Source organism: Leucopleurus acutus (assembly GCF_964270905.1).
Source record: "Leucopleurus acutus genome assembly, chromosome: 6".
In the NCBI taxonomy this organism is placed as follows: domain Eukaryota; kingdom Metazoa; phylum Chordata; class Mammalia; order Artiodactyla; family Delphinidae; genus Leucopleurus; species Leucopleurus acutus.
Window position 1 is genome coordinate 102,493,144 of NC_139149.1, and position 25,087 is coordinate 102,518,230.

Below are 25,087 nucleotides of genomic sequence, written 5' to 3' on the forward strand. Positions count from 1 at the left end.
ATCCTCTATCCTGCCAGGTCAAACCACCCTCCCTTAAAAATTACCTCATCTCCTAGGATTTCCTGAATCTAAGAATAGAATCACTAAGCATTGTTGCACCAAACCTACAACCTTGAAGCTACTCAAAACATTCCCTTTCACACACCCCCTGGATCCCACTGGCCACTGAGTCCACGAGTGGACCAATGAACCAATACTATGTCCAAATTGCCAAAAACCTTCCTTTACACCACACCTCCGGCAGCACTCAGCATCTCCCTCTTCCAGGTCCTCAAACTTCACTTATCACACATCATAAATATTTTTACTGGGCTGCCTGCTCCCTTAGACTGCAAACTCTTTTGCAAAGGAAATAGTGCACAAAAAGGCATGGAGACCTCAGAATGTATTGATGCGGACAAAAAGAGTCCGAGCGTATCTGAGGATTTCAAGCTTTTATGGGGGTGGGGGGCAAACAGTTTACTGAAACCCCAACGATTGCCATCAAGGACCAAGTTTGATCTCATATCAAAAGCCTAATTTGGGGAGTAGACTTGAGTATATAGGACTTAGTTCTCCAAGGCCAACTTCAAAGGTACGTAGATGCTGCTTCACCCTGGCTGCCTACATCTTTTCTGGGATTATCCTCCCTTTGACACAGTCAAGAAGGCAAGACTCTAAAATTCCGTATTTCAGGAGCCAGTCTTTTTATCTTTAATTATTTTTTTCTTTCTTTTTTACTTTTTTTTTCACTTTTTTTTAGTTGAATGTTTAATTTTTTTAAAGTCTAGTTGACTTACAAGGTTGTGTTAGTTTCAAATGTACAGCAAAGTGATTCAGTTATATATATATGTATATATATTATTTTTCAGAATCTTTTCCATTATAAGTTATTACTAGATATTGAATATAGTTCTCTGTGCTATACAGTAGGTCCTTGTTGTTTCTCTTTTTTATATAGAGTAGTATGTATCTATAAAATCCCTCTCTCCCCACCTCCTACCCCTGGTAACAAATCTCATCTGGTTTTCTATAAGTTTGTTTGTTTGAAGTATAATTGACCTGGAACACTATGTTAGTCCCTGGTGAACAACGTAGCGATATTTCTACACATTACAAAATGATCACCACGATAAGTCTTCATACTATCTGTCACCATGCAAAGATATTACATTATTACTGACTATATTCCCCACGCTGTACATTTCATCCCCGTGACTCATTTATTTTGTAACTGAAGTTTGTACCTCTTTATTAATTTATTACATACTTTATTAATATGAACCTCAGTTTTCTCATCTGTAATATGAGAAGCATGAACTAAATAAAGGATTTCTAAGGTCGTTAGGGCTTGAATATTCTTCAACACTCAGAAGAGAGATATCTCACTTCACAAAGCCACTGTACGGAAGAGGGTTCTCTCTCCTATCAGCAACAGAACCCAAACTAGTCTATCTTGCCATCAGGCTGAGGAGGGAGGACAAAATAGCCATCCAATATGTTTTTGTTGTTTATAGGACTAGAAAGGAATCTTTTGGAAAAGTAACTACTCAACTTGGGCAAACACATTATGCTTCCTATGTGCAACATTTGTCTATAGAAGACTAGTTTTCAGTTAAAGTAATGACCTCTTTTATTAATTAGGGTTGTGATGCAAGCAACAGAAAACCTGATTCTAAATGACTTAGCCCCCCACAAAAAGAATTTTTGAGACTTCCATAATAGAACAATTCAGGATGTAGCTGATGTTAGGCGCTGAAAGGTGAGCCATTTCCACCGAAGTCACTAGGTAGCAACACAATGGGAGGGGGGGGGAGTAGAATGGCTGTGTGGATGCTGAAGGAATCACATATACCACCATTTGCAATGTTTAGCTCACCTTTTTTCTCCTTTTGCTTTATTGCAGAAATGAATTGCATCACAAATAATTTTGTTGCCATTTCTTTCTTTTTCTGCATACATTTGCAAATAAATACTCTACCTGAACCAGCATAAAAGCACAAGCCCAACATTTAGATTATGAAAAGTTCATCCTCCTTTTTAGATTGATTTTCCTTCTAAATAGCTCTGGATTTATTGTACAGCATTTGAGAAATCAAAAAATTTCTCATTTGGTTCAGCTGTCCTCCAGTTAAGAGGAGATGATGTTCTGTCTTATGTAAACTTGGATCTATGCTTATAACCTCCCTCTGTGCTGTGATTCAGAGTCAAAATAAGAATAATTTGTTCAGTAACACACTATGACAAGGTCTTCAGCTCTAATAATTGCAAGGTCACATTTTGCTCTTTGCCAGGCCATTTGAAATATAAAGGCCACCCATTGGCAGATGAGTGTTCTACAAATCTTGGAGTAAATACAGGGTGCTGTTTACATAAGTTTATAACTCAGGCATTTAAAATGTTCTTCTTACCTTGTAAGAATACAAGGCAGATTCCATATTGTTAGTTACCTTGGGGAGACACTTCTTGATTTCTAACACTTCTTACCCAGGGAAAGTATGGTATAGAGTTGGCAGCTTGGAGGCTGGAGCCACCCTACCTGGTTTCAAATTGTTTTAAGTAGTCTGCATAACCTTGGGCACCTTTCCATGCCTCAGCCTTCCCAACTATAAAATGGGGATAATAACACTACCTGCCTTATAAGGCTGTTTTAGGACTAAATAAGTCAGTAGGGAACCTGGTTGTTGGTCATCATTACAGATGCTTTTATAACATGTGAGCAATTTCTTCCAAAACACATTCCCCATCTCCTTTAATTGGTGCCTATTGGGGAAACAGATGATGATGCTATGGTGTACACTTAGATTTAAGGAAATTAAAAATAGAGAGGTTGATAGCCGGGAGTGTTTGAAGAGCTTCTCCATCTTTTCTACGCTACAAGGTCCTAGATCTGGGACTTCCCTGGTGGTCAAGTGGCTAAGACGCCGTGCTCCCAATGCAGGGGACCCTGGTTCAATCCCTTGTTGGGGAACTAGATCCTGCATGCCACAACGAAGATCCCACGTGCTACAACTAAGACCCGGCGTAGCCAAATATATAAATATTTAAAAAAAAGAAAAAAAAGATCCTAGACCTGAATTACCTATCCTATAGGAAATATGAAACATTTGTAACAGGGGACCAAATACCCTACTATCTTAGAATCTCAACAGTTGTAAGTTATCTTATAGTTTGTCTAGTTTAGAAGCTTGCAATTGAGATTAGTAAACATACCTGAGGCAGTTGGACACGTGAGGGGAGGTTTTGGCCTGTCACAGTGACTAGAGGATGACATAGGCATTTACTGCCCAGGGACTACTCAGGACGCCAAATGCCTTGCAAAGTGCATACCCACCGTGCACAGGATGGACCCGCAGTGCCTGGTAAATATTACACTCAGGGAAGAATCATCCTGCCCAAAATGACAATGGTGCACCTTTTAAGGAACACAGGGTCTCCAATCTCTTACTGGAGGGATACAGTTAGATGCCCTGGGGTCATCCAGCCAGTGTGAACACCAGCTTCAAAGGGGAACTCATCCTCTCAAAAGGCATCACATTCCACTCTTGTCTAGTTCAAAATATTAGATGGGTCTTTCCTTATACTGAGGCGATATCTGTCCTCTGGTCCTCGTGTAGCTTGCATGAGACCCACAGAATAATTTGAAATGAAAAAAAATGAAGCTTACTAATCCTCAAAACCAATATAAAATATTGACAGATTATGATGTCAAAGTTGCGGCTCTAAGGAACACCAGATGTTTCTAGAACAGGGAATCTGTCACTTCAAGTTCTCTCTCTCTCAATTAAAGAAAAAAAAAAAAGAGCAAAGCACCACAGCTCAGAGGAGCTGCATCCACATTCACTCTGCAGTGAAATGTAGCTTTTCCTAATGAGATATTAAATATCATCTCAACTAGATCCTCATTAACAGCCAGGATCCTGATTTATGACTAGCTCAACCATACCTATGCATTAACTCCAGGTTGAATGATCCTATTGCCTTTAACTTATATGTTTAAGATCTACACAAGTAATGAGAAATCTCAGTGATGTAATTACAAAGGAGAGCAATGTGGCATCTGTGCTTTCAGCCCTGAAGTCAACAGAGGCTGGGAATAGCCCAGATCAGAGTCAGAGAACACATCTAACTATGGACTGGAAGAGTCATTTATGTGACTAGAAAAGCAAATGAATGAGATTCCAGAGCCAGTTTCCTGTTGGGGTTGTTGCATTTTTTTATTGAAGTCTAGCAAATATACAGAAAAGTGCCCATATCCTCAGTGCACAGTCTAGAGCCAGTTTTAATGGCGAAATCTTTCAAACTTGCAGAGTAAAGCTAGATCCCCTGCACACTAACTTTCCCAATGTTAATTAAAAACTGGAAAACTATCGTAATTAACTTTATGACTCAATTATAATCCTAAAACCTGCTAAGAATAGGAGGGGAGAAAGAGAGAAAGAGATACAGTTAGAGAAAGACAGAGAAAAAGGGAATATATAGGTTAATATCAATTGGTTATTTATTAAAAATTCAAAATAATACAAATTTCTACATTTTACTGAGCACTGAATAGATGTCACTTCCTAGTAAGGCTTACACACATTGCCTTATTTAATCCTAAGGCTACCCATGGGGTAGGTATCATTATTCTCCTGTTACAGAGGAGAAAACAAAAGTGCTGAAGTTGAGTACCTAGAGCCCATTGTCACATTGTAAGTAAAGCTGAGATTAAAATTAAATTCTTATTCCAAAATCCTGGCTCTTCATCACCATTTTTGATTAACAAATAGAATTTAAGGAACTATTTATCAAAATTTACTGCCACCTAATAGGATTTTTTTCCACAAATGCAAAGACAGTTTACGGATTATTTTCAGAAAAATCTACTAATATACTCAATCCCATAAACACAGCAAGTCAGAAAGGTCACATAGCTAAAAGAGATACTTGAAGGCACTGCAAAATTCAAAAGCCCTTCTTCCTTAGAAATGTTTAAAAATTGGAAATATGATATTAAGACAATATATCTCACAGCATACTTAAATTATGCCCTCTAAAATTGGGCATAAAATAAAGATGCTTACAATCTACACTAGTATTCTTCTCTGGCCTGAAAATTCTGGCCAATTTTGTAAGATAGAAATCATAAATAAGAGGTTTAGTTTTTTTAAAGGAAAAATGTATGATTGCTTGCACCTAAAACTCTTAGTTCTCTAGAAAACCTAGAGAATTAACTGAAAACCTATTAGTATTCACAAGGCAGTTCAAGAAAAAGATTGGATGCAAGATAAACAGAAAAATCAATCGCTTTCCTGTAGATCAGTGATAACCAGCTAGAAAATATAATGGGAAATACTGGGAAAACTCTATAGGTTTCTGTTTTTCAATCATTATCTGTAGTAGAAGTCAACGATCCTTTTGAGGGGGGTAGGGGTTCTTTTCAGTATATCTATTTTTTAAAGTTGCAATAATAGTTGTGATTTTTATAAGGTCAGACATGACTTCTCTTCAGTAAATGACTTTGTTTCTCTAGAAGAAAAGGAAAGATCCGATAATAGTTCAGTGCAATTGCTGAAATCATAGTGCAAAATTCTTGCCTTATCAAGTACCCATTTAAAAGTTACTGAAATAGTTACAGCCACAGCATTTTGTAAATGCGGATCCCAGAATCCTTCCTGAAGTTTAGAGAAAAGTGTGCACTGGGCTCTGTTTAGCTCAGCACAGCAGCCATTTTTTTGTCCTGTGAAGGATAACTTCCTAAAGCAAGACCATTTGGGCCCCTCAGGTGGTGAGTTTCAAACTTTTTAAAAGCTTTTCTTTTTAATCATGCAAAGACAACGTTCTCATTTTTCCATCAACAGGCGTTCCTTGGTGCAAAATTACTGGCTTTTATATTGTTTTACTGTAGCCCTGCATTAGTGCTAATTGAAAACTCTAGGATAAACAGGCAGTTCCTAAAGCAAACGCTTTAAAAGAAACCTGAATGTCCAAAATATTACTTTCAGCGGCACATCTTTGCTGGCTCCTCGTTAGAGACCAGAGTAATGAAATCTCAATTTCTCCCATTAGTTAATTAGCACCTTTGCATCTTAAGTACTAGAAGTGTTACAGTGTTAATTACCTACAAGTCCGCTCTCAAAGATCAGTGGCTGCTTATGGTTTTTTTCTAATGCATGGCTTTACACAACTCTTAAAAAAACCAACCTATAAAACAGTCTTCCATGTGCATAGGCTAAATGTTACAAAATGTAGTGTTTAACAGCTAAAGGTGAGTTCAAGTCAACTAGTGCCCCTGTATTGATCTCTTATTTCTCCCAACACTTTTCTTCTAATCCTCTCCATAATTACATGAACTGCTAGAGCTTTCCTGAAGCTGTCAGTGCCTCTTGCATCCATTTTCAAATGGCCAAGAGAAGCTGTCTGGGCACTAGATCAAACCATCAATGTTCCCTACTCAGGGCAATCCACAATCCTCTTGAAGTCTCCTGGCACATCTGTCAAGAGCCTCCTAGGGTTCTTCAAAACTCTTCCCCCTCAGAAGAGAGCAAGGAGGGTGGAGGAAGCAGAAAGGTATTGACCCATTCTTTTAACATGCTAATTGGCCCGGGGGCTGCTTCAGTCAGTGCCAAGCTGGACACTTCAAAAGGAAACTGTTTTTCAAAGTAGAGATGTCTTTTTCAAACACTTAAAACTGAAAACAAATGAATCTAAGCATCAAGGTCACAGTGCAATGTGAAGGAGCTTGGCCAAATAGAAATGGCATAGGGATATACACAAAGGTGGCCTTTGCATTAATTAATTGATAGTAACAGAATGTTTGAAAGATACTTTAAACTTCTACAGCCTGTGTGTCCAACATGAACAATTAAGATATAACCTATTGAGTAGCTTACATTAATCCTTAGGAGAAAAATTAACACTGATATAATTAAACTGATATTAATTATGTAAATGTAAATTTACATTAAATTAAATGTAAAATATTAATAGCATATTGATGAATGCTTGGACATCTCCATAAATGGTGAAAATGGGAATAAAATTGTTTGCTTAATTATACCTCTAATTGGCAACACACCATGAAGGCTGGACTGAAAAAAAAAAATGGAGGGCGGGTAAGAGCACCACTGTTAAAGGATCTTTGTCTACCGCCTTTGTTATCAGTTTATTATTTCATCCATGAAAGACGCAGTACAGATAAGACTACAAGACATAATTAAATGTGTAAAGATTGCAAAGTATTGCTAAGCTGGTAAAATTAATTCATCCAACGTGATGATTTGCTCAGTTTTCAGGTCATGTATTTCTGGGGATATATTGTTAGTTGTGAATGGTTATTAACGGAAAAAGCTATATAAAAGAGACAGCAGCTCTGGTAATGAAGATGCCGCTGTGGAAGGAAAGAGCTGGGAAACTCAGCATCTCAAATCAGGGAAGTTCTTAAGGACAAAAGCCCATGAGAAAAGCACTCCTTACTTAGCTGCGTCTTAACTAATCATGAGTTTGGCCCATATTTACCTGGTATGGTATTATGAGAGGAAATCAGTATTCCGTTAACCTCTGACCCCTCGGATCTGCAGCAGACAAAGGACCAATCTGGAGGCCTGGGAGAACATCGCCAAATGTCAAACAGCAGGGAAGCGATTGTTACAGAGGAAACAGTTGGCTTGGGCGCAGCCAGCTTCATCGCGGCAAACTGCTATTCACAGAAACAAGCCATGAAGAGATAACGCCATAAAATATGAACCAAATGGAACCTTTTTTGCCTTGCTTCTAAATTGTTAGCTTTATGGGACTTCATGCTGAACAGTATGAAAAAAATCCAATTTGCTCTGAAGCGCATTAGTCTGTCTAACATCCTAATTATTGTTTACATTGCCATTTGCCTTCTATTAAGAATTGAATAATTACCCAGCACTTCATAGTTTAAAAATACAAGCAAACAGGATTATCTGGGTAATTAAGAAACCGTACCATAGCTTTGCACTGCTGTGGCAAGTATCTGTACACGTAGGGGAAATGATAATTATCAATCAACTTACTTCAAATGGTACTTTCAGGATTCTGAGCCATTGGAGATCTGTAACTTATTAAGAAGAGGTTAGTAAGATCACCTTTGAGAAGTGTGGGTCTGTTTAAATCCATTCTTCGAAACAAGAGCCAGAGAAGCAGCTGAATTTTCTCATCCACTAATGACACGAGAGACTATACCAAGTACAGAGCCTTCTGGTGTTCTTTAATCCTAATAATCCATCCCAAATCGACTTTGAACAGCATCATCAAATTCTGTCAGGCCACGTGGAGCTAAAGCGAAGCTCTTCTACATTTCGATGTTGTTTTAGCTGACCCAGCCCTTCCGCCTAATTACACTGCAAAGTCTGCCTATGCTGCCCTGTGAATCAGTGCCGACTCAAAACTAATTGAACTTCAAAAACATTTCATGCTCAGTCCTCTTCTTCTAGTTTATAGAATACATATGATCACGGCCTTCTGAAGACAGTGCTGTTTTCAAGCGGAAAGTGACGTTTGTTGGGTTAAATATAAGTGTGCTCGCATTACCATTCTAAAGGAATAAAGCAAAGGTTAAGTAAATTTGGAGACACTGGGTGGGATGGGAAGACAGGCATTCAAAAGGCAATAGTCAACCCAAAGCGAATATACATATAGAATAAGGAACAGAATTATAGTTACTACGCCTTTGAAAGAAATTTATCTGGGACATAAGTGAAAGTAAGAGATTTTAATCATGATTCTAGGTATGAAGATGTTGTGTTCATTCATAGATAAAGGACACTAACACAATGAAAATACCAATGGTGATTTGTACATTATACGCTTTCAGTTTCTATTTGTTGAATGAGTGAATAGGTTCCAGCCCACTAGTGACCTAAAGCCTATTTTGGGAATTTCCTGAGACCTTAACAAATCTTTCTCCAAGAATTTTATCTTTTACTTGACAATGTTTTAAGCCCTTTGTTGGGCCACTTCTAAACATTCCTAGCATAATCTGCATAGTGCCATCTCCTCCCTCCTCAGAAAGAACAGCAAGATTCCAGCTGAAACTGTCACTAAACACACAAGCCAAGGGATTCACCAAGACTACGTTCCTTTCCAAAGGTCACAGTAAAATGAGCAGCGGGGGCTTCCCTGGTGGCGCAGTGGTTGAGAGTCCGCCTGCCGAGGCAGGGCACACGGGTTCGTGCCCCGGTCCGGGAAGATCCCACGTGCCGCGGAGCGGCTGGGCCCGTGAGCCATGGCCGCTGAGCCTGCGCGTCCGGAGCCTGTGCTCCGCAACGGGAGAGACCACAACAGGAATAGGCCCGCGTACCGCAAAAAAAAAAAAAAAAAAAAAAGAGCAGCGGTACCGTGGGTTGTTTTGCATGGGGCAAGGGGCCCGGGGAGTGACAACCAGACACACTGGGTCGTGGGGGAGCGGGGAGGGTGCGGAGTTGTGTACAAAAAGGGCCCTGTGCAAATACCCCATTCTCCGCCTACACCCCCAATCTCTGGAAGCATTCAAATCAAAACCGAATTAATTTGCATGGTGTCTAAATCATTGGGTTCTGCATAAACAGAAGGAGATTTTGGCTGGAGTTTCCAAAGGAAGCCCTCTAGCCTTTGTGAAAGGGGGAAATGGGTGTGCTGTTTTGCATGAGGGCGCATACAGAATATGCAAATGAGGAATCTGCTGCCGGCAAAAGCAACCCTAGGCGGACAGCTGACGACCCGCATTCACGCAGAAAACGCTCCGTGTCTCCAAAGGGAGTTGTCAGCGGTACCAACCCGATTGTTTCCCCAGAAGCCCAAACAGACTCTGAATATTCATAAAATGTCCATTTAGTCATGGGACTATTAATTACCCTCCAGATCATGGGACCCAGTGACCTCACCTGCTCTCCTCCCCCCAAAACAGCTCAGAGGTACCAGCTGGAAGGGGACACAGTGAGAAAGGTCTTAGGCCCTCAGTGAAAAAGATACAGTCTCTCAGGGCCCAGGGGCCAGCTGAGGCCTTCTTTAATCAGTCCCTCTCACAAGCGCAGTAAAACTTAAGAGAGCACTGAGGCATGTTACTGGACACAGATAAACCGTTTTTCAAAAGCTAAGGGCTACAAATTGTCGCCTAATTTTATAGAAACATCTAAAGGGTCGAATAAATGTCATTCTCCTAAGCTACCTAAATCTCCCAGATTCTGAAAGTTTCCAGAGCTTTCTTATTTTACTTTAACTTTAAAGTGTCTACAGAAGACAGAAGTACACTCTCTGTACCTGCCAGAAAAACAAAAAGCTGATGGGCCAGTGCAGCGGTTCTCAAACTTTTTGGTCTCATGACCCTTTCACACACTCTCAGAAACAACTGAGGATGCCAAAGTGCTTTCGTTTATGTGGGTTAAAGCCGCCAATATTTACCATTAGAAACTGAAACTGAGAGGAACTTACTTAAAAGTATCGATAATAAACCCATTACATGTTAACACAATATGTTTTAATGAAAAAATTACTTTATTTTCTAACGCAAAATTAGTGAGAAGAGTGACATTGTTAAATGCCTGGCTTAACAGAGGACAGCTGGATTCTCGTACTTGCTTCTCTATTCAATTTGATGAGATGAGCTATCACGTATCAGGTAGCCTCCGGAAAACTCCATTCATGAGAAAAGGGGAGGGAAAAGGCGAACGACATATCAGTATTAAAGTTTTGACCTTGCAGACCACATGAAAGGGTCTTGGGGAACCCAGCTGGAACACACTTTGAGAATCACTGCAGTAGGCTGGAGAACAGAGGATTTGATCAATGCAGATAAGAACAGCCATTTCATACCATCCCCTACACCCTTGCATAATATCACCACTGCCCTCACCTCTCCCCCCCGCCAAAAAAATCTACTTCAAACCCTAAACCGGTTTCCATTGTTGGACAGACAATGACCTAATAGCCCATACTGTCACCATATTTCTATCGAACAACAATAAAATTAACAATAACGTTTTCCACTTCATTAGTGCTTAATCATTCTAGGCACTGTGCTAAACCCTTTGTACATGCATGCTGATATGTGTGTATCATACATAATAACACCATTGTCAGCAATCTGCAGATGTAAACTTGAGGTTAGGGAGGTTAAGCTAGTGACCATGATTGCACACCTGGTTAAGCAGCACACCTAGAAACTAAACTCAGGTCTCAAACTTCAAAGGCAGGTCTTAGCCCTTTTGTGCTAATAACTATGTTAACTCATGGGCTGCAGAGATTTTTGAACATTCAGATCATAGGGATGGTTCATAAACATGATGAAAATAGTTAAGACCCAACTGAAGTAGGAATTACAAAAAAGGACCTCATAATACGTTAGTCACATGCAAAGATTCTGATATATCATGTTGACTTCATGAAACACTACTCCACCAAATAAATGTTTAATATGAAACAGGCCACAATACCTTATGCATTTATTTATTCATTCATTCAATGAACATTTAATGAGACTCCACTGTGTTCCTTAATTGTCAGTGGTGTTACTTGTCTGGTTATCCTAGACTGACCTCCTCCACATCCATGCTCATAGTCAAGAAGTTTTACTAAATTCACTTGTCCAAGATAAAGCCAGAAAAATAACAAAGCAAGGTTAATCCAAATTTTTAAAAAATGTACACGTATGATTAACAAATTAAAGTGTTTGCTTAAAAATATTACGAGGAAAAACTAAGACACCCTAACTATCAACCAACAAGGAAAAAAATTAAAGTATGATCTATTCATACTACAGAATATTAATTATCAATTATGAAGGATGAAGAAAAGTTATATTCTCTAATATGGAGTGATGTCCATGACAAACAGTCAAGCATCTTAAAAACAAGATGACAAGAAGATGATTCCATTTCCATAATTTTTTAAAATACATGAATATAGATATATTTGCATTATCTACCAAATCATAAAGAGTGGGAACTCAGAAATAAGTTGGAGTAAGAGTCTGAAGCATACAGTTCTTTGGTAATGTTAAATTCATTAATTAAATGCAAAAAAAATTGCCCCCCAAAAACCTAAGTATTAAAATTCAACGATGTGAAAGTCAAACATGTATCATGACCACCTCTGTTTCGCGCTGTAGTAACTGAAAAGCCATTTAACCTGTCTTTCTCCTAAAGATTCAAGTCTTAACAGAATAATTGTGTCTTAATTCATTTTTGAAATGTACAAGGAAGTTCAGTCAGATTAAAATAAATCATCAAATCTTAAATATCAGATTCAAACATCCCTGAGGTAATTCCTACGTGGTGCTTTGGTGAATCCCAAATAGAGACCATTGCCTGATTCACACTCACAAAAGAAGCCTGGTCACACGTAGAAGGGGAAATAAAAAAGTATAACGGGAAGAGGACAATAATTAAACCCTGCTCTTCTCAGATGTAAAGAATCGTGTCTTTCAGTGATCACAGCCATGCTTCAAAGCCAGAGATAAAAGCAGCCATGTGACTTGAGCAATTGATTCTTAAAGACATGATTCAAAGGTAGAAGAAAAATTTCAGAAGTGGAAAGGATATAACAGTATCTCTCTGAACTATATTTTAAATGCTTCCTTTCCCGTACTGCGTTCTCCTACGGTCCTTCTATAATATATTACGAAAACAAAGTAATAATTTTTGTCTAAACACAGCTCTCTCCCTCTTTTCAGAGCACAGATGGGAACTATTTTACAGCCATCAAAGCATTTATTTCTGTATCGTTCTTTCTCAAAAGAGCTTTTAATAAGATACCTTTCGCTGATATGAAGGTATCATATATGTAATGATATATAATATAGGTCCTAGATATAGAGGACCCCAAACAATTTACAGCAAAATTATGTATTTAAGCAAGGTTTAATTCCTACCTAGCATTATTTGGCCTTAAGTGACTCCATAAGAATGTTTTCTTTTCATTAGTATTATTTTTATCCATGCTCTCTGAAAATATTGCTTATTAATCTTTCACAAAGAGTAAATCTGTGACTTCCCTTTCATTGTTCAGCTCTTTATTTAAGCAAAGAATAAGTTAATAAAGAACATTTTCCTCTCTTCCTCCTGCTTAATATTTCTGAGGTAATAAAACAACCCTGTAAAACATCTGGAACATTCCCTCCCGGGGGTGGGGGGGACATGTCTCAGGAGGATTTTGTTTCCTTTTTCCTACTAACTAGCACAGTTACTTATCCGCTGCACCCAATCACTAGGCAAGTTCAAACTACTGCTAACACCAGGCAGACATTCTCCTGGAGAAGACAAATGAGTGGCTTACACTCTTTTTTGTCCTGCTGAGACCGAGCCAGATCATTTCAGAAAATGGTATTCAAGGGCAGAATGAACTTGCAGCTGCTTCAAAGGGCAATGCCCGCCATCACCCTGCAGCTCTTGACACTTTTGACGCGGCCACTCACCTCCGTCTGCATTTGCATGTACTGCTTGGAGGTAAGAACTCCAAGAGGAAGTGTAGTCCTGTCCCCAAGGTCCCTTGAGGACTCCAGCCGATGACCAGGGTTAGATGCAAACAACAGCACACCCCAGGCCCCCACCCGCCCTGGCCATTTTTGCCCAAGGATCTTTTGTCAAACATTTAAGATCTTAATCAATCTTCACTCTGACCTCCCAGACCCCAAGGAAGATGGATGAGGAAGTAGGTGACCTTTCACCTGTTCTTCTATTTGTCCTGCCACAGCAGACCCATTGAAAAGACAATTGGGGAGGAACCTGCAGCCAGAGTTCTGAAGACTCGCCCATTCTCCTTTATATCCTTTCTTAAGCTCCCTTTACGCCCTGGTCTTTCTTGTCCCACTTCCAAATCACTTTTCTTTCACTCAGAAGAAAGTTCTCTTTCCTGTAGGGGAGGGGAAAAAAATGACACTCTCCAAATATCATTTTCAAATGAATGTTATTCTTTGTTAGGGCAAAGGCAATGCTTCCTATCTTTGTCCTTGACTTCTAAGAGCGGTTGTAAGATGGACTTCCCTTTTACCATTTTAACTCAACAACCTTAAAATTCAACAGCTATGACCTTGGTAAGAGCTGAGTGATAAAGGAAATGTTAGCATTAACATCAGATTAATGCTTTATGATCTAAAAGGTGATTTTTACTAATTTTACATCACTGTGTCCTCATAGCAAGTCTCTAAGCTAAGTACAATTATTATCAACCCATTTTATAGATGAACAAACCAAGGCTCAGAGGGCTTAAGAAATGCTCAAGGTCTTGCAGCTAAGTGACCAAACTGAGACACATTTCCTTGTGTTGATGTTCTTTCTGCTCTTCCTAGATAATCCTGATACTCCAGTAATGATGGCACGGATGGAGGAAACCATTTTCATTACTCTTAAGATGTTTACAGTCTTGAGTAAACAAGACTGTAAAAATTCTCACTCAAATTTGGAATTTTAGAATTGTTGTCATTCAAGTTTTTTCTTCCTCCCTAAATTCATCAGAGATTCTTACCTGGTAGTCTTAAATACAAGCAAAGTGCAAGGTTTTGTGCAAAAAGTGTCTTCTTGAAAGATTTAATCATTTTACAAGTAGCAAAGGAAATACCTGGGTAGCAAGAGTGCAGAGAACAAAGATTCTCAAAAATAGCTTAATCAACCTTCCCCTTCCATTAAATATCTCGCCTTGTGTTAGGAACAGTTTGCTCAGAAACGGACTGGACCTAAAACATGAAGCCTCACCCTTTCCATGGACCACATGATGATGAACTGGATTCCCAAGGTTATTTCCATAAAGCCAACCACTACCATGTTCAATTGCCTTTACATTCACTTCCCCCTCCATCTTTTTCTCTTTTCCTTCTCATTTGGGTTGTAAAAATGTCAAGGAATCTCACTGTGCAGCAATGTATGAGTTACTGGGCTCTGTGACAATTGGAAATCAATGACGTTAGATACAGAGAAATGTACTAATGCCAGAAGCATGAACATTTGAGCAAGAAATGGAAGACAATGTGTGTGTGTGTGTTTAAATATATATAAGAATCTTGAAATGTAAAGATGTGCAAGTCCTGTCTTACAAAAATCAAAAAGGCAGAATAATTTACTCTAAAATGTGATGCAATGTCACTGCCCTATTCATTTCACTCTTCCTGCTATGATGATTGTAATTTCAGTGCCAGTAACAATGCACTCACGTATTTTCTAATGTTAATACCAGAATCTACTTCAGGGTTTCCATTTGGTACAGCTTAGCTAGTAGTTGCCAAGTCAAGAGTTAACAAAATGGCAAGAAATCAACCTTTGTAAAAACAAAACAAAACAAAAAAACCCTTGAAATTCCAACCTTTAAATTTTCAAGTTCACAAGTTTACCTTTCGACTCTAGGTCAACAGAAAAGGTTGCCAGCCTTTATTCTGTTTTACTTTTCAATGCAGTTAAAAGACAGTCATTGTTAGCTATGCCTAGAAATAACTATAGCAGATCAAGAATGACACTTATGAACTCTGAAAGGAGAAATGCATAAACTCTATGACACCAAACTACCCCAAATGCAACTTTCTTTAGGTTATAACTGTTGATTTCCAATCAGTCAAGTGGATTGCTCCATAGTTAATCCCACCCTGTCATTAAGATGGTTGAAATGCCAGACAAATTGTTTGGCAGTCAGTTATTTCGGGCTCTTTAATCGCCAAATCAGATGAACCATGTGGCAATGCAGTCTACAGTTCAACAATTACCCTGAGAAAAGATTAATCTGATCTGTTCCAGAGATGGGACCAAGAGTTACACGCTTTAGTAGTAACCATAATAAGACTGGCAGCAGCAGACTATTAATAACCACTGAAAATAAATACCAAGCAAAAATTTAAATCTTGGAATAACTGCTTTTTTTGTAAGCCTTAATCCACACATGACATGAGCAATCCATATAAGTATGGATTACTCCCAGTCCTTCCTCAAACACAAAGCTGCTAAAAAGAAGACAAGTTTGCAAACTCCCCAGAAAGGCGAAATAAGGGAAGAGGGAATTGCAGACACAGGACTTTAGGTGAGAGGAAAAAAAAAAAAGTCACCTTAGTAATATGATAAATAGTAATTAACATGATAAAAAAATCTGGATTTCTTCAGAAACTCAATAATCAAAATGGATTACAATTTACTATTGCCTCTGACCACAGATCGAATAAGAAGACTCTTCCTAGCTATTTATCACCTCCTCAGGGAAATCAAGAGGTCTTTCATCAAGATTCATTTCACTTGGAAACCCTATCAATGGGTGCTCAGTGGAACATAAGGCACTTGAAACCTTGCCACTCCACTTTGCTAGGCCATGTCTACACTGGTCCACAAGGCAGGAAAAACTGGACTTTCCTCGCACAGCTCAATTTTAATCAGCAGGAGGAAACTGGAACAACAAATCCTAATTCCACCTTTAAATCATTCATGTACACATCCACACGAGGAGAGACGTTTACGGACAGGAGAACCATGGTTCGAAAATGTGTCGGCCCTCTTTAAGCAAGGATCAATCAAGGCCTTTCTTCAGCTTGTTCATTTACATTTCAGAGGGCACATCAAGCCGGTTCAGATCTAAGTGCCTGTTAGCAAATGTGTTTGGCCTTCTGCTGATTACAGCAGCATCATTTATTTTGTCAGTATTAGAATCGTCTTAGCTTTGCCACCTGGAGCTGTAGCACTTACTCATTAGACCCCTCTGTCCCACCACATCCCACAGGGGCTGCTAATTACTGGCTTTACTCCATTTAGTCTCATCTCTGATTTAATTATGTGCACTCAGCCCTAATGAAAAGTACAAGATGGCTCTCCTTACCTTGGCATTCTCCATTCCGCTCTTCATGCCCGGCATGGCATAGGCAGTTGCCAATGGGTACCAGCCATTCACCATCTGCCCCGCAGTACATTTTTGGCACATCCTTCTCTTCTGAGTTGTTGACACAGGAGCCTCGAACTTCCACCAGGGAAGACGTATCGGCCCCTGTGATGGTGTCTGGAAACTGAGCCAGATTGCGAACGGTGAGCGGACACTTCTTGTAGAACACTCGGACCGAAACCAAGGCGATGCAGGCCCCTACATCCTGAAACGCCAGGTAGAACCCCTTTTTGCTCAATGGCCCTACATCCCGGATTTCCGTGTTCAGCTTCATGATCCGGTCGCCAATGTCCACTTGGGTGAAGCTCTCGTCGGCGGCGATGGTGTCAATTTTGGCAAACTGGCTCTCTCGGATAAAACGCTCCTTGTCGTTGTCTGATTCATAGTAATACAGGTTAAACGTCTCCTTGCAAGTGCCCATGACACCCGGAAGACTGTTGCAGTCCCTCAAGGTGAACTTGATCTCAATGTACACCCTCTGAGCCCCTTCTCGGGTGATCCAATCAGTTCGCAGCCAATTATTCTGGCTGGGCTCCATCACGTTGCACACTTGGTAGGTTCGGATTGGCGTATTTTTTTCATCCATAATACTCACTTCCTCCCACTGCAAAGATCCAAAGGAAATGCATCGATTACAAACATTTCATCATACCCTGATTTATCAGTTCTATTTTACCCTCATAGCACAGTGATGATTTTTGTTGCAGTAAGAAAGCAAGCTACCCAGCGCTAATTCCTCACCAAGGTGATATTATATTGGGAAAGTATTTTAATTTGCACTCTTTTGCCTCAGATCCAGAGGCTTTGCTGGATTGATTGCTTTTGAGTTCTCAGCAGTTCCTCGTTCGTGGTGGTCTAACAACCTCAAATTCACCTATTACAACTGCTACAAGTTCAAGTGACAACAGTTCAAACTTACTCATAAATGAAAAAACTAGTATGTGTATTGTCTCAACAACTGAGCAGAGACCTGCAAATAAGAGCAGGAAGTGCAGAGTCTGCCAAAGGAAGACAGTTATCAGTCAATCAGTGGTGCTCCTGTCAGAACTCTGCTCTCTAATACCTAAAAAAAAAAAAATGTCTATTTTTTTTTTTTTTTTTTTTGGCGATGTCACTACTCTTTAAAGGGGTAAAGAAAATCTCACCATTTTGGTTTTGGTAATCCTGGGAAGACAGAGAGTAAACTTTATGGTTAGATTTCTCAAATACACTGTCATTTATAATGGTAGAACACTTTTCAAGAACATGTATTCAGTCAAAAAGTTTGTATACTGTTCTTATTTTTAAAACAAAGCAAACACGAATGCACACGTGCATTGCTTCTAAATAGACTGTGGATATTGAGAATAAAACAGTAAGTGGTATGAGTCAAAGCCCAAGAAAATTAAAGAAGGATAGTAGGGTTTTCTTTCAATCTACTTCCTAACATAGAGACTCTCATAGTGGGATAATCTGAGTTCAGCAAAATTCACTGTGACTAGCGTTGTAGTTTCATTCTCGCTGTGACTTTTAAAATAATCCTAAAAGCAGCAAGATAATTTGGGGCTCCTACCAGCCTGATAGACAGCCTCCAATTCTTCATTAATATCTACAGTAATTCCTTTATATAGATCTGGTATAAATCAGCTTAAGTATCTAACACATGAATATAATTAGAAGAAAAAAGTTTAAAAAAAATTTGTATTCTGTAATAGCTATACTTAAAGCTCCATTCAAGCCAATGAAGTACACAGAATCATAACATATCTTTTAACAGGTTTCCCATCTGTGCATTGGATGGATGGAAATGTTACTATTAATGGATGGAAATGTTACTATGTGAAGGGTCATAATGCATAAAATTCTGTTTCCCTTTCATCTGCCACCATTATGAAAGTTTTAGAACTAGGAGAGTTAAGTGCCCTGTGGTGATTAAAATTTCTTTTTATCCACTAAGCAATAAATCACCAGTAATTTACTTATTTGGGGGAAATTCATGTAAATCCAAAAATAGATCCCCACCTTCAAAAAAACCTACTCAGCATGCTTCTCATCTCAGAACAAAGGAAATATGGAAAAACACATTTATCAATGTAAATGAAAGCACATAGGGATATCTCCACAGTTCATACACATAATTCAGGTCTAATTCGAATTTTCCAGCCCGAACTTAATTGTCTAAACACATTGATCAATTCAGCAGAACAAGGACAAATCTCCCCTTAGTTTTGCATTTTACAATCAGTGTCAGAAACTCAGTATACTCCTTTAAATGAACACTGAAAAGAAATTAGGTTTTTGCTACAATGTTGCCATCAGAAACCATCACTTTCCATTATTTTCATGTTCTGCTTAGCTGTTCTGATGGAAAAATGAAAGAACAGTGACTACAATTCATTTTTGACCTGGTGGTATTGTCACATAAGGTTTCTTTTTCTTTTTAAAAATAACAACAACAACAAACAAATAAATGTCATTATTCGTCAAAATTATAATCTCAAATTTCCAGCCAAGAAAGATGTGAACTGTTCTAACAATAAGTAGAGATTTCAGAATAATCCAAAGATTCAAATATGCTTTTACAGTCAGAAAGACTTTTTTAAAGCCAATCCACCCCCTACTTGTTAGATATCCAATTTACCCCTTCATTCTAGGCCCAAAAAAGTCTTCTTTATTACAAAATCTAGAAATTAATTAAACTTTATAATTTGGCACACAATTTCTCAATGGCTACTATGTAGTTTGGAAGGACTAATTCTATTATACACAAATAAAATTTCATTTTTTATGTTTCATAACAATATTTAAAACATTACACACATGGTATTTAAGGAAAGGGAAGGAATACATTCTATATTCAGAAGTCCACATTCTGCCCATAAAAGGTTCTGGGTTGTGTACAGTCAGCTATGCACAGTATTTTTTTTTTTTTTTTTTTTTAAGGGGCATGGAGACAACCAAAAGAAGTTTTGTGTCTAGAAAAAGTGACCAGGTGCTCTTTCAACAGTTCTCTGGGAGCTGGGGTGGGGGGAGGGAGATGTCTGTAGCATATTAAGTTGCAATAAAAGCTTCCCAGAAACTAGATAGACCATGAACTGTACTTGAAAATGTGCTACTCCTTGCTTTTCAATAGGTCACATGTATATTTAGTGTAACAAGTCAGGTCCAAAATCATACTAGATGTATCCTCTCTTCAAACTTGGGAACAGCCAGTAAGAAAAGTAAGGCTCATTAATTTTTTTAATGCAAGTACTGATACCTTCCATCCTCAGTTTTGCCAGCAGTTCTAATACATTCGGCCTACAGAGCAATACCTCTGGTGTAGCATGGGAAAGCCTCCTTGAATCAATGACCTTTCCAGGGTATAGGATTAACAAGAGTCTGACTCTCACAAGATAAAGCTGTACCTTTCTTCGCATTCAAAGGATGAGGGCAATTGCCTGCAATCAGCGGTGAATACAGCCTGTCTACACTGCCAGAGACCTGCCAATCATTCTCCCTCCCTTTAAAAAAAAATGGTTTTGAGGGCAGACTAGAATTTTTCAGCAGAGACCCAACCAACTTCAGTCAAGTTCAGGCAGAAAAACAGGAAGGCAGGACAATCTCCATTTTATTTCAAATGGATGACAAGACTTGCTTTGGAGAAAGCCTAAAATTTTCCATTCTTGCCTTGTCTTATTTTTGAAGCCCATCTTCTAGAACAGTTTCTGTGAATCTTTATTTTTTTTCAATCCTTTATTGTTTATTCAATGGCCAGGTGTGGAGCTCCATACTGGGTGCTGGCATTACAATTTTTGCCTGATAAAGACTCCTAATCTTTCACCCCCACTGCTTTTAATCAAATGGCTCAGTCGTAGACTATCAGGCATGTAAAGGTAGGATGATATGCTTAATTTTTAAAGGATTTGAGAGTTTCAGTTTGGCAGATGCCAGAGTTACACATTGTACTGATTTCTTTCCAAAGCTGATTCATTCTGACCTATTATTAAGGGGGGAGGATGGGGTAGGAGAATGTGGCTATTGACCTAATTCTATTCTCATGGCAAATTCAAGAAGAAATGAACAGTGATGCCCTCTCATATGCTATAATCCAGCCTCCCCAGTCCCCAAAGATCCAAGATTCCAAATACTTTAACTTTCATATTTAGTAACAACAATGCCAAACTTGGGGCTTTTTTTTTTTTTTTTTCTGCATAGATGTTGCCCTTGGTACAAGTTTGTAAGGCTTTCTCTCAGCATGCAAGTGAAAAGCAGCTGATTTAAGATTGTCATAGCAAGTTACAGAGCCCCCCGCTGCTCACACACAGAACTAAACCTGCTCCTGGTACAATTAGAAATGTTCTCTCCCTGGTATTTTTATTTATTCATTTTCCTCCTCTGGAAATAGAACAATTGCTCTAAAATTAACCCTGTCAGGACTTCACGGCTATCACTGCAATAGGCATAAATACGAATTTGGTCCCCAGATCGTATTTCTTGTTGGTGTTTTAGTCTTAAATAGGCATCTAAGGCAATGCCTCCACCAATCTCCTAGTTTGGAAACCCCTTTTGGATTCCAGTTCTTCCATGACAGAGCTATCCAAAGGGAGTATAGGATTTCTCCAACAAAGCGTAATTCACTTCATAGGCCATGGCGGAAATCTGACCCCCGGCCACAATCAACAAGAATCACGCCATTAGGACTCTCAGAAAGTTGCTAATCACTCCTTTTTACCCTGTGGATCAGAGAGCTATTCGGAACTTACCCCTCCTTCCAGAGGGCTTGCTATCCACCCAAGTTCTCCCTGAACAGATCTGGAATCCAGTAAAGTAACTGCAAAAAACCAAAGAAAAATAGATTAATTTCCAATTGCAAAAAGCCAATACTACAAAAAACCATTTGCCTGAGCGTTTCCATATGTGCCGAGGGTGTGCATATCCAACTCTGATCAAAACCTAAACCCGGTCTCACTTATGTAAATAATCATTACTCACTCGATCTTCTCCCCTCTTTAAATCTGCAGGTTCTTATTTATTTAACTTGCTTAGCATTTAAAATTCCATCCCAGGACTCAGTTGATTCTTTTTCTAAAAAGGATGAATTGAGAATCTCAAGTACAATTCAAAAAATAAATATATCTATGTAGGGCAGTTACACTCCCAAGCAAAATCTGCATTCATCTCTGTCTGGTATCTACTAGAGTTATTTGTTTTTGCAAGTTTCAGATGACCGCATAACTCATCATCATGGTGACAGAGCCACAAGTGAATTCTATCAGAGAGTACTCAAAAGGGTCATGAAAAGGCTCTCTCCCCTACCATTTTTTTTTTTCCCTCCACCACCAAATAAATAGGCCCTGGATGTGGTATCCGCTGCTTTTTTAAATATCAAAGTTTCAGAAGGGGGAAATGGCAGACGTGTGGAATTAGAATGCAAATACACTTAAGTATTCTATTTGGCCTTTTTGAAGACAATCGGAGACTCCTTCCCCCAAGAGGAAATCACTGGTTTAAATTTTAGTTATGGAGGACTGCCTAATGGATTTAGTATGCTTGTGCTACACCTAAGAGTATGCATCCAGGCTTGGGGGGACCGGGAGGGCGGCTATACGACGGTCGCACCCCGCCCACGCTGGAACAGTCCTAGGCACCGAGAACACTGAAAACGACGCAATGAATTCCTAAACTCTCCACATTGTCTTTCCCACCGAGATCTGCAGGCCTGGGGGTCGAAAGGCCCATCTCAAAGGAACCACTGGGTTATTAATTTGATCAGGAAGGCTGGCTCTTCAGGCTGGGGGAGGGGTGGGAAATGGGAAACCTTCACCCTTGCTCGTGCGCACCCCAACTCTCAGTCTCGCCCCCCGACCCCTGAATTCTGCCCACCTCTCCTCTCATTTCACCCCGACGTCAAAATAGTTAAAAATGAGCCTCTTTCTCCTGATTTTCCCGAGAAACCCAAATTCCTAGGTTCTGTTAATTATTTTAAAATGTAGAGCCTTCCCTGGGTCGCTCCCGCCCGGAGTTGCGCCCCCCCCCCTTTCTCTCCTCTTGGTCTCTAGAGAAAAGCCCGCTACATCCATTTGGATTTATGTAAGGTGGATTAGGGACACAAAGGGAACAATAAGACCCAATTTACAAAAAAAGGAAGGGAGTAGAAAGGGAGGGTAAAAGGGAGAAAAGAAAACGTGATGGGAATAAAGAGCAACAAAATGAATTAATTTTTAAGGGGGAGGAGGGGTCGGAGAGGGGTTGACCCCCCTCCTTTCTACATCAGCCTACAGCTCCATCACCGCCTTTTTTGTCTAGGGCTCCCAAGTTTTGCTCCCCAAAGAAAAAACAAGGGGGAAAAAGGAAAAAATCTCTGCGTTTGCTGCAGAGAGGTCTTGGGGGACGTCCTAACAAGAGTGCGAAGTAGTCAGGAGAACGCGGGATCCACGATACCGCTCAGAGGAACGACTCCAGGGACCGAGGGGCAGCAGGGACCGAGATGGCCCACGTCGGTAGGAGAGAGGAGATCGAAAGGGTGACAGAGCGCCTCTTTCCTCCCAAGCCTTGTCTGCCGGCAGGTGTGTGAATCTCTGGGAGGTTGCGTCCGGCGAGCTCCTGGCACCACCCGCCCAGCCAAGGCTAAGTTGGTTTTTGGCTCCCTCCTTCGGAACAGGGAAAATGATAGATTGTACGGGGATGGATGCACGGATCCTGGAGAGATGGCCAGTCGGATGGATGGATGGATGGATGGATGGATGGATGGATGGGGGAGGGTGGGGAGGTGAAGGAGTCGGCGAGCCAGTTGCGCGCAGGCTCGAGCGCGAGCATCGCCGGAACATAAGCGCACACAATCGGGGCACTCGAGCACAGGCACACAATTGTCCGCGTCGACGCGGACACCCGCGCACCCACAGACACCCATATGCGCGCGCGCGCATACCCACACGCACACGCAACTCGCCTTTCTCTGAGATCATCAGAAACTAAATGATAAACCCCCACCTCCCCGACACAGACACACACACAGATACACACACACACACACACACACACACACACACACACACACACACAGCCCTCCAGCATGTCCAAACAGACGCACATAAAACTGAGCACCTACACTGATCCAGTTGGTCCGGCACGTTCCCTTCAAACTAACCCGGTGTACAGTTGTAGGGGCAAAAAGCTAAAACTCGAGTACGTTCAGCTTGCCAGCGGGTTCCCAAGGTCTGCGGGGTGACATGAGGAGCTTGGTGTCCCCTAGGCCAGCAATCGCACCCCGACGGCGCGGGGGCCCGGCTGGGCGAAAGGTATCTGACGCCGGGTGCTAGCAATCAAATCAGGTCACCGGCGACCGGCGACCGGCGCCACGACCACTGCGCGGCGGAGGCCCGGCAGCCAGGTCCCGGGAAGCGCAGGGCTCGGGAAACTTTGCAGAAACCAGAGCTCGCAAAGCTTTCGCAAGAACCCGAGAGCACCACCATACCCTCAGGGACCTCCAGGTTTCCGTTCCCCCTCGACCTGGACTGAGTGGGTAAGGGGCGGTAGGAGTAGGTCCACAAAATTTATTTATTTATTTGTTTTCTTGGCGTTGTCTCCCATGCATCCCCTCGGGGCACCTCGGGCTGCCCTCGCCGGTGGATGCCGATAAACTTTGTCCTTTCGCTACAAACTTGGGCAACCTCGCCACACGCACGGGTCACCACCCCGAGGCAGGCTGCCCGGCCGCTCCCCGCCTTCCCTTCGCGGTTCCCCTCGCTCCAGACACCTTTCTCCGGAGTCAAGGCGACCGCTCGCGCCGGGATCCCCCTGCACCCTCCGGCCTCGCGCTCCCGGGGACCATTCACCCGCCGATCTTCGCCTCTCTGTCCCAGACCGCAGAAAGGCCGCCCCGTTCTTACCTTCATTCGCGGGATACACCCTGGAACCAGTGACAGCGTCGCAAATCCCAAACAGAAACGAAAAGAGGAGGAAATAAAAAATCCCAGCCATGGTTCGCCGGTGCTAACGCTGCTCCTGCCGCTTCTATCCCAGTGGAATAAATGCTTAAGTTAGGAGTGCAGCAGGCTGAAGACATTGCCAAGGGGGTGGGCCCCGCCCGTGACGTGCACCCGCCAGTCCGGGGCCCGCAGCCAATAGTAGCGCAGAAGGGGTTTCCTTGCTCCGCCCCCGATGAGCAGAGCCCGCCCCTATGCCCCGCCCACTCGGCTCGGCTGGGCGCTTGGTCTCCCCGGGATTAAGGGGGCGAGTTCTGCCGCGTCCCTCCCCTGCTGGAGTGAAGCAGCGGGTCCCCTGGTCGCATCTCAGCGGTCCAGCCCCTGGACGGCGGAAA

General features: G+C 41.0%; 1 protein-coding gene across 1 annotated transcript in view; it reads right to left on the reverse strand.

The window, feature by feature from the left end:
* Positions 1 to 24,747, reverse strand: part of EPHA4 (EPH receptor A4) — a gene marked incomplete at both ends in the record, with an annotated part of 136,343 nt that extends 111,596 nt beyond the window's left edge. Inside the window, 3 exons of the mRNA XM_082841483.1 lie at positions 16,747 to 17,410; positions 21,531 to 21,598; positions 24,657 to 24,747. Coding sequence (XP_082697609.1) covers positions 16,747 to 17,410; positions 21,531 to 21,598; positions 24,657 to 24,747 — 823 coding nt within the window. The remainder of the gene's footprint in view (positions 1 to 16,746; positions 17,411 to 21,530; positions 21,599 to 24,656) is intronic.
* Between the last annotated feature and the right edge of the window lie 340 nt (positions 24,748 to 25,087).